Source organism: Neltuma alba, unplaced genomic scaffold (assembly GCF_004799145.2).
Source record: "Neltuma alba isolate B1F8T4 unplaced genomic scaffold, ASM479914v2 tig00012910_pilon, whole genome shotgun sequence".
Lineage (NCBI taxonomy): Eukaryota > Viridiplantae > Streptophyta > Magnoliopsida > Fabales > Fabaceae > Neltuma > Neltuma alba.
This window is the reverse complement of record NW_021637279.1, coordinates 289296-298915: the sequence shown is the minus strand read 5'-3', so window position 1 is coordinate 298915 and position 9620 is coordinate 289296. Positions and strand designations below refer to the sequence as shown.

The following is a 9620-nucleotide window of genomic DNA, read 5'->3' as shown; positions in this document are numbered from 1 at the left end:
TGTTATTCCCTCAAAATCAAAGTTAACTGGAACGTATCAAATTTCCTTGCAGCATTTTCTCCCTTTTTTTTTTCCAGGGCGGAAACTCATTTTGTAGTTCTAAAAGTTTTATATTGTGTAAAGAGTAAACAAGTATGTGGACCCGATCTTGGGGCCCACACAATTGAATATATATTTTTATATATAATAATTTAGATTTTCATTTTATAGAATGCATCCTTTGGTTGAATTCGTTGGATCAGCGAAAAAGGAAAGTGCATCAACATTTGGTTTGGATAGATGGAAAAGTGGAAGGAAAATTGAGGAGAATATTATGAAAGAAAACGTAACTTTGAAATTTTACCATTTTAAACTATTTTTCCTTTCAGTATTTTTTTTCTTTAATTTTCTTCCTATCCAAATAAAGGATAAGAGATTTATATAGATGTAAAAGTTTTCAATTACGCGGTAACATTGTGCTTATACTCCTCCGGTCCTTAATATAAGACCCATTTGACTAATTTGATTAAATTAAGGAAGTTAGGTAAGTTAGTTAATTATAAGAAATGTGACATGTTTTTCCTAAAACACCATGATCATCTTTATTAATACCTTTCTCCCTTTTCTACTTGATTATGGTTTAAGGAATATCTATAGGGGTAATTTAGAGAAAATTGATAAATATGATAAATGAGTCTTATATTTAGGACCAAAACCAACTCAACAATTGGGTCCTATATTAAGGACCGGAGGAGTATATTAGCATTATTTAATTAACTTCTTGCGGAGAGTTCAATAATTTACGTTTCCAAAGTTTGCTATTATCATTGACACGAAAATCATAAGGCACGTTATATTAAGAGTAAATGTGTAATTTTATTTCTGATCTTATTTCCTAAGAAGATCTATCTTCCTGATCTTTTTAATGGTGCAGTTTCACCCATAATTTTTTTTGTGTAATTTTACCCATGATATTCTTTTCTGTCTTTTCGGGCAATTTTATCTTTAATCTTATTTCTCATGTGAAAACAAATCATCAATGCCTTGCAGACTTGTGACTTGCTGCCTAGGGTGTCATGCTCTTGTCTATAAAGTCACGAGTTTGAATAGGCATGCGACTGAAAAGAAAAAATGGAAAATGACCAGAAAATACCCACTGAAATTGAAAGGGATAAAAAGATAATCTAAATAAGTAAAATGATCCCAAGCTTATGCTTGCCTTTCCACTCGAAAAAAAAAAATAAGTAAAATGACGAGAAGAGCATGAGTGATCCCAAATGGTGAGCGGTGCGAAACGTCCTTCCCTCTTCTTTGGTGCGGACAGAGCATCCCAATAATGGAGCCGGCACCATAGAGCTCATTCCTCACAACACGATGCATAATTGGACTGGTGATAACTGCCGGCCCAACGGTGAGGACAGGGGAAGCTTCTATTCCGCCGCAAGAGACCCCATCTTCTATTCCCATGATGCCAATGTCGATCGGATGTGGAAGATCTGGAAGACTCTGCCGGGCGGAAAAAGACGGGATATCAGACCCAGATTGGTTGGAATCTGGGTTCTTATTCTACGACGAGAACAAGGACCTCGTACGCGTGAAAATCAAGGATTGCCTCGACACCAGAAAGCTAGGCTACACGTACCAAGATGTTGAAATCCCACGGAAAGATGCTAAGCCTACACGTTCCAGGATTCTTGGGAGAACTGGGGAAAAAATTCGATGAAGGCAAGGTAAATTTCCTTCTGGTTTTACGCTCGCAGGTGAATATTGTTGTGGAAAGAGAGAAGAAGGGAAGGAGTAAGGAGGAGAAGGAAATGACGGAGGAGGTGTTAGTGATTGAAGGGATCGAGTTTTCTGCGAGCGATTCACCAGTGAAGTTTGATGTGTATGTGCACCGCGAAGGTGAATTCAGCGGGGCCGATGGGCCCATGACTACTGAGTTGGCGGGAAGCTTTGTGAGCGTGCCACATCATCACAAGGGGATGACCATGAAGACTAATCTGAGACCTGGGATTCCAGAGTTACTGGAGGATTTGGGTGCTGATGATGACAAGCGCGTGGGTGTCACTCTTATGCCTCAGGCTGGGAAAGGACGAATTACCATTGAACGTATCAGAATCAATCAATCAATTTTAATTTTGTGTATTTGTGTATAGCATGTTTTCCAGATGCTTTTCTTAGGATGTAAAGGTGGGAGTTTCAAAATTTGAAGTTCCCTCCATCTCAATCCTCTCTCTCTTTCATTTCAAAATCTGCAAGATTCTTTTCTCATGCTTTTTTGGCTACCTTTCCACGTCATATCCAATGTTTTAAAGTATAATAATCAAATAAAAAATAATATTAGAAATATATATGATGATATAAATATAAGAAGTAAATATAAATTTACTAGATATATATATTTAAAGTTGGCATTAATATTAACAGTTTTAAATTAAAAATTAATACATGCAGAACTTACTTGAATTTTAATACAATTAAAAAATTGATATTTAAATCTTTTAATGTTTATAATAATTTTTAGCTTTAAAAATATAACAATATTATAATATAAATATTTTTTGACGTAGTAATATAAATATTTTTACTTACATTTATAATATAGTAGATTTCTCATATTTTTTTAAATTTGAAATCTTTTAGATTTGTGTCAATTTTTATATACATATAATAATTTTGTCTTACAATTAATTTAATATTTTTTCCAAAACTAACATTAAAAACAAGATCTTAAAAACCGAGCTGTTAATGTTATATTGTTATCTCAAAAATGATTTCTATTTAGTTTTTGTAGAAGTATTTGGTTTTTGGAAAAATAAAATTATTAATTAATTATGACATATTTCAAAATTGACTGTCACATGCTTTCTCTGCTCTTGACAATTATTATACTTTTGTCGGCTGCCTCCATTTTTTGCTGTGTTTCATCTTTTCTTCATTTTAGTTCTCCTCTTAGCAAGAGACATGGACTCCTTCACTTCTTTTTGGTAAATCGTCTTCTTCTTTTTTCCTTCTCCTCTCCATTCTTGACTTTTTAGTCTCTCGTGTTTCCTATTGTCTTGTCCCATTCCTCTTTTATTTTTTTGTTTTAATCTCTTCCTCAATTTTCCAAGTGAATCGTTCTTTCTCCTTTGCTTACAAACCCGCCGTGGGAGCTTGAGTTTGCGGTCTCCGATACCGACAACCGTTGGGTGAGTGTGGTGATGGATATTGGTCATATACTCTCATATAACAGCAGGGAGTGCTTCTGGAGCAGAACCTGCAGGTAAATCCAAGCCTTCTTCATCCTTTCACTTTTCTACATATCCTCTTCAACTGTTGCTCTTAGTTTTATTTTGCCTTTCATTTTAATGTATTTTATTGTTCTGTAATTGGTTTTTCCTTGCTGAACCAAGAGTTTTTAAAATTCTTCACAAAACAGGCCGAACGTTTATATATTTCACTATCAGGTATTCATCATTCATTCTCGAAGGTTACTTTTCTATTACATTTTATGTACTATAAAGCCAATTCATATCCTTCATTGTTTAACTTCTTAAGCTTGACTTCTCTCAGATGGAAGTTTATTCATTAAATGATAAAATTTTTCTATTTTATCTCTTGAGAAAATCATAAAGTTTTTAATGTTACACTTTTATTATCTCCCGTCCCTCTCCTCTCTCTCATATATTTAATATGGGCAAAAATGAAGACACAAATTACATTAATTATCTCAACAATGTCTTATATCTATCTTAGAACATAATTTTCTTCTAAATAACATCTTATATTATAGATAGAAGGGAGTATCATTTTTAGGCAAAATCCCTCCAAAAAAAGTCTTAAATTTTAAAATTTCAAATCAGTCTTATTTATTATAATTTAACAACGATTGACTACAATTGAATTGAAAAGCAACAATATTCCTGATTTGATATTTAGCGGTTTTTTTTTTTAAGTTTTTTTTGTCCACATAAAACTGCACGTGAGATATAGGAGCACAGCCTTATCTGATCTTATCTAGACTCTGACTAGCATCTAAGGAAAGGTTTCTATTCACCTTATCTTTACTCTGACCAGTACTTAGAGTACAGACCATATAGCGGGTCCGACATATATTTTTTTATGCATTCTTAGATGTTTCGCTCTCCTCCTCATCGCCTAGTAAATATTCCTTTATGAAGAATTTTCTGAGAGAAATAAATGTTCTTGTTATACTTCTCTCTCATTTTATTTATATATTAGAGAGAGAGTATTTCTTTTATCCTTCGTATAAGTCATCTTATTTTTTTTTTGAGCAATATAAGTCATCTTATTAAATTTATTATATGAATACATAATTTTTGGAATTTTTCAATTCTCAGTCATTTCTAAAATTACAATTTGTCAATGTCTTAATCCTAAAATTAAATTTTGATTTATCTATTGGTCCTAAATTGTTATTCCCCCCAAAATCAAAGTTAACTGGAACGTACCAAATTTCCTTGCAGCATTTTCTACTTCTTCTTTTTTTTTTTCAGGATGAAAACTTATTTTCTAGTTCTAAATTTTTTTTGCTGAAAGAAAAACTAGGTATGTTGGGTTCTAGAGACTCATTAAGACCAGAACAGTGGGATTCGAACTCATGATCTTGTGAATTAAACTAACTCCTTACCAAATTGATCAACTCTTAGGTAATTCTAGAAGTTTTATATATTGTGTAAAGAGTAAACAAGTATACGGGCCCAGTCTTAGGGCACACACAATTTAACATATGTTTTATATATAATAATTTAGATTTTCATTTTATAGAATGCGTCCTTTAGTTGAATTCTTTGGATCGGCGAAAGAGGAAAGTGCACCAACATTTTGGTTTGGATAGATGGAAAAATAGAAGGAAAATTGAGAGGAGAATGTTATGAAAGAAAACTTTCAAATCTTACTATTTTTAACAATTTTTCCTCGCAGTATTTTTTTCCCTTTAATTTTCTTCCTATCCAAATAAAGGATAAAATATTTATATAGATGTAAAAGTTTTCAGTTACGTGGTTGCACTATATTTTATGAAGATTTTTGTGCTTATATCTTAGCATTATTAGTTTGTTATGGAGAGTTACAATAGTTTACGTTTCAAAGTTAGCTATTATCATTGACGTGGATATCATATGGCACGTTATATTAGGGCTAAATGTATAATTTTATCTCTGATCTTATTTTTCATGTGCACCCAGCATCCTAATCTTTTTAATGTTATAATTTCACCCATAATTTTTGTGTGTGTAATTTTACCCATGGTTTTTTGTGTTTTTTTGTACAATTTTACCTTTGATCTTATATCTCAGGTGAAAAAAAAAAATTATGAATAAAATTGCACAACTAAGAAAATCAAGATATTGGATACTCCTAAGAAATAATATTGGGGTTAAAATTACAACTTTACCCCTGTATCAAAGGAACACCGAATTTTTTTAGTGTTTTAGTTTCTCAACCCTCTTTTATTTCATGATGAATCTATTTATATATATATATATATATATATATTAGTGGTAATTGCTATTAACATAGAAGCAGACGTTGTTTCTGACCCAAAATCAATATAACCCGTTCAATCACTAACTCCTCATCTTATTTTCCCTTCCATGTGACTGCCACTTCAATTCTACCAGGATTCAGTAGTAAAAATAATTACTTTCATCCTTTAAAAATAAAAACCATTAGATGTAGATAAAGCATATACATATATATATATATATATATGGAAGGAAACTGTAATTTTTGAAGTATTCATTTTAGGCCTTCAAATGGTGGTCCACCATAATTTTTAGACACAGTAATTAGTGGGCAGTGGTATTCCCATTTGCATTTACTACTCCTTGTTGGTCCTAATTCTAATAGGAGGGCAAAGTTGATTATTTCCATTTTATTGCTATTTAACTTCTTGGCGGTCCTAATAATTTATTGTATATATAATTGAACGTATTAAGAGAATAAGACATTAATATTCCAATAGATACATAATATCAAAAGATCATGTCATTTTTCAAAATTAAAATTAGTTAAATATTACTTAAGATCAATTTTATATGCTACATGACTGCCAATATGGATTAAGCGTACTTTTTGTTGAGAGTAAAATAATGATTTGATTATATATAAAACTTTTATAATGATTTTACAGCTCAACACAAGGGAGATGAATGATTTTGATAAATTTATCTATAATAACTAATTATAGGTCCGGGCAAAACCTTTGAGGTAGTGAGAACCCCAAGCCACCAAAAGCTCCCACAAGTTACTTTAATTTGAGCTGATTACTTGCATTAAATTTTAACTAAATAGATTACAAAAAGTACGGCTGTTATTTAGTTATGGGAAAGAACGTAGTTTCTAAAAGTAGAAGTTTCATTGACCTAACCAAAGAAAGCTAAGCCAATAAGTCGATGATACAGAAAGTGGATCTGGCCACGAATATATTATAGTCATAGGTTTCCTTGGAAGAACACACAATTGCAAGCAAGAAAGCTCCTGAATGCTAAATTTGATGGGAATAACTCATAATTATTTAATGGTTCCGATTTAACATTTTATAAAAATATTATTACAATTTTAGTTAAAAAATACATAAACAACTTTACTTAAAAAATATGTAAATATATTTTAACAGTTAAAATTTGATCTGAATAATTCATAACTGTAATGCAAGAAAATCTAGTTTATAATAACAATCTAAATTGTGAGTTTTTCATGTCAAATTTTAGCAATTAAAATGTATTTATGTATTTTTTAAATAAAATAATAATATTTTTATATAATGTTAAGTTTGAATCATTAAAATTTTAGTCCGATAATAGTGAAAGAAAAAGGAGGGGGTAAAATCTGGACCATTGGATTTTTAAGTGTTTTAGTCTGTCAACCCTCTTTATTTCTTGATGGATAGATTTATTACATAGTACTCCCTCCCATTTATAATATAAGAAGCCGGTGAGATAAAATTGTGTTACAAAATATAAGACTTTGTCAGAATAATTAAATGTAACTTTTTTACTTTTGCTCATATTAAATATAGGACAGAGATGGGAGATAATAAAAATATAATATTAAGCAACCTCATGAATTCTGAGGGATAAGATAGGACAATTTTATCATTTGAGGACACATTTAATGACTAAATTTTTATTTATTGGTGTGTGAGAAAAGTTAACCGGACTTCTTATAATATATTATAGATTGGAGGGAGTACTTCTATGACTCTATTTATATCTTATTTCTCCTCACATGCATGTGACTGCCATTTCAACTCTATTAGGATTCTGTAATAATACCATATTTCTGGAATACTTAACGTAAAAAAGTACAGCTAACGCTTAATCATGGGAAGAACTCAACGTTATTTTAAAAGTAAAGGTTTCATTGAACTGATGAAGTCAGTAAGTTGACGATGAAGAAAGTGGATCGGCCACGAATATTTAGTTTGATATGTTTCATTTCAAGAACACACAATTGGAAGTAAGAAAGCTCTTGAGGGATATTCATGGCTTCTTTGCAGTATCCTTCCTTTCTCTCAGCCCGTCCCTTCTTCAAATTCAACAACCTTAAAGCCATCAAATTAGTGGCGTGCAAAGCCACAAAGGATGATGATGACTTCAAGCCGAAAAATCCTAAAACCCATCACCACCAGGCAGTCCCGGACCTTTGCAGAAGAAACCTCCTCATAGGTTTAGGAGGCCTTTGCGGTTCTCTTCACCGGAATGACCCATTCGCCTTCGCCAAGCCGATCTTGCCGCCGGACCTCATAGAGTGTGTGCCGCCGGAGTTCCTCAGCAGTGCTACGCGGACCAACTATTGCCTCCCACCCTCTCCATACATAAAAGACTTCGAATTTCCATCAGTTTATAAGCTTAAGATCCGACCAGCTGCTCATTTGGTTGATGAAGGCTATAGAGAGAAATACGAAGAAGCTGTTCGTCGCATGAAAGCTCTCCCGCCAGATGATCCCCGTAACTTCATTCAACAAGCAAATGTTCACTGTGCTTATTGTGATGGTGCTTTTCGCCAAGTAGGGTTTCCTGATCTGGATATTCAAATCCACGGTTCATGGCTCTTCTTTCCCTTCCATCGTTGGTTCCTCTATTTCCACGAGAGAATATTGTCCAGCTTGATCAATGACCCTAATTTTGCTCTCCCGTTTTGGAACTGGGATGCGCCAGCAGGCATGATGATTCCGGAGATATATACGGGTCCTCACTCTTCACTTTACGACTCTTTCAGAAGCACCAATCATCAACCGCCAGCGCCTGTGGATTTTCTTTTCAATGGCTGTGAACGCCAGGTATGAGTTTGATTCTCTTTAATTTCACAAATTTACAACCCATGCATCAATTTTTTGTTAACTTTTAATTTACGCAGAGAAGTTGGGATGATCAAGTGGATGTAAATCTCAAAACAATGTACAAGCAAATGGTGAGCAGTTCAAAGCTTCCTTCTCTATTCTTTGGAACGGCTTACGGCGCCGGAGATAGCGACCCCGACGGGGGCGGAACCTTCGAGCTCGTTCCTCACAACACGATGCACGACTGGACCGGCGATAACCGCCAGCCGCACGGTGAGGATATGGGAATCTTCAATACCGCCGCAAGAGACCCCATCTTCTATTCCCATCATGCCAACGTGGATCGAATGTGGGAGATCTGGAAGACTTTGCCGGGTGGAAAGAGACGGGACATCACAGACCCAGACTGGTTGGAATCTGGGTTCTTATTCTACGACGAGAACAAGGACCTCGTACGCGTGAAAATCAAGGATTGCCTCGATACCAGAAAGCTAGGCTACATGTACCAAGATGTTGAAATCCCATGGAAAGAAGCCAAGCCCTCACCTTTCAAAAGCAAGTTTATGAAAAAGTTAGGGAACAAATTCGATGGGGCTAAGGTACAGTTCCCTCTGGTTTTACCCTTATCCCTGAGTACTGTAGTGGAAAGAGAGGAGAAGAAGAAGAAGGAAATGACGGAGGAGGTGTTAGTGCTTGAAGGTATTGAGTTTTCTTCGAGGGATTCCCCAGTGAAGTTTGATGTGTATGTGCACCGGGAAGGTGAATTCAGCGGGCCCGGTGGGCCCACGACAACCGAGTTGGCGGGAAGTTTTGTGAGCGTGCCACGTCATCACAAGAAGCTGACGATGAAGACTAATATGAGATTTGGGATTACAGAGTTGCTGCGGGATTTGGGTGCTGATGACGACAGGAGCGTGGTCGTCACTCTCGTGCCTCAGACTGGGGATGGACGCGTTACCATTGAACGTATCAGAATTGAGCATCTGAGTGAATGAATTGAATAAATCTCGGCGATACTTTATTATTTATCATGTCTCATTATTAATTAAGGGTGTGTACTAGTAATATAATGTTCGGTCTATAATTTTCTATGACTATCCTTGCACAGAGGAGGTAATAATTCTAGTTATGTGGTGGAGTTATTGTGTTAATATATAATGCTATGATCGTCAATGTCCTGATTATGTACCAGCCAGAGATAATATAATTGTTCAATACGTATGCTACCAAATGTTGATATATGGATAATGTGTCTAGCTGTGGGATCTCATCACAATTACCTTTAAATTTTGACATAGAGATACGGTAATTTGCAGCTCATACATGTTTCATAATTTAATGGGGAAGAAGATTT

General features: G+C 34.3%; 1 protein-coding gene and 1 pseudogene across 2 annotated transcripts; both read left to right on the top strand.

Annotated features, from left to right (window-relative positions):
- The first annotated feature begins 211 nt into the window (after nucleotides 1-211).
- LOC114732401 (polyphenol oxidase A1, chloroplastic-like) lies at nucleotides 212-2135 on the top strand (annotated as a pseudogene).
- Nucleotides 2136-3088: 953 nt separating this feature from the next.
- Nucleotides 3089-9468, top strand: LOC114732420 (polyphenol oxidase, chloroplastic-like). Of its 2 annotated transcripts, XM_028919699.1 has the most exons (3): nucleotides 3089-3244; nucleotides 7429-8266; nucleotides 8344-9468. In XM_028919699.1, the coding sequence occupies exons 2-3, from the start codon at nucleotides 7469-7471 to the stop codon at nucleotides 9259-9261; spliced, it is 1716 nt and encodes a 571-aa protein (XP_028775532.1). In that variant the 5' UTR covers nucleotides 3089-3244; nucleotides 7429-7468; the 3' UTR covers nucleotides 9262-9468. The 2 variants fall into 2 exon arrangements, 1 of the variants encoding a protein (XP_028775532.1); XR_003738980.1 differs by lacking the exons at nucleotides 7429-8266; nucleotides 8344-9468 and adding an exon at nucleotides 3401-3863.
- The last annotated feature ends 152 nt before the right edge of the window (nucleotides 9469-9620 follow it).

Coding starts and splice junctions, on each gene's coding strand:
- LOC114732420 (XM_028919699.1), top strand. CDS start 7,469: ATGGCTTCTTTGCAGTATCCTTCCTTTCTCTCAGCCCGTCCCTTCTTC. Junction 8,267..8,343: donor TCAATGGCTGTGAACGCCAG/GTATGAGTTTGA, acceptor TAATTTACGCAG/AGAAGTTGGGATGATCAAGT.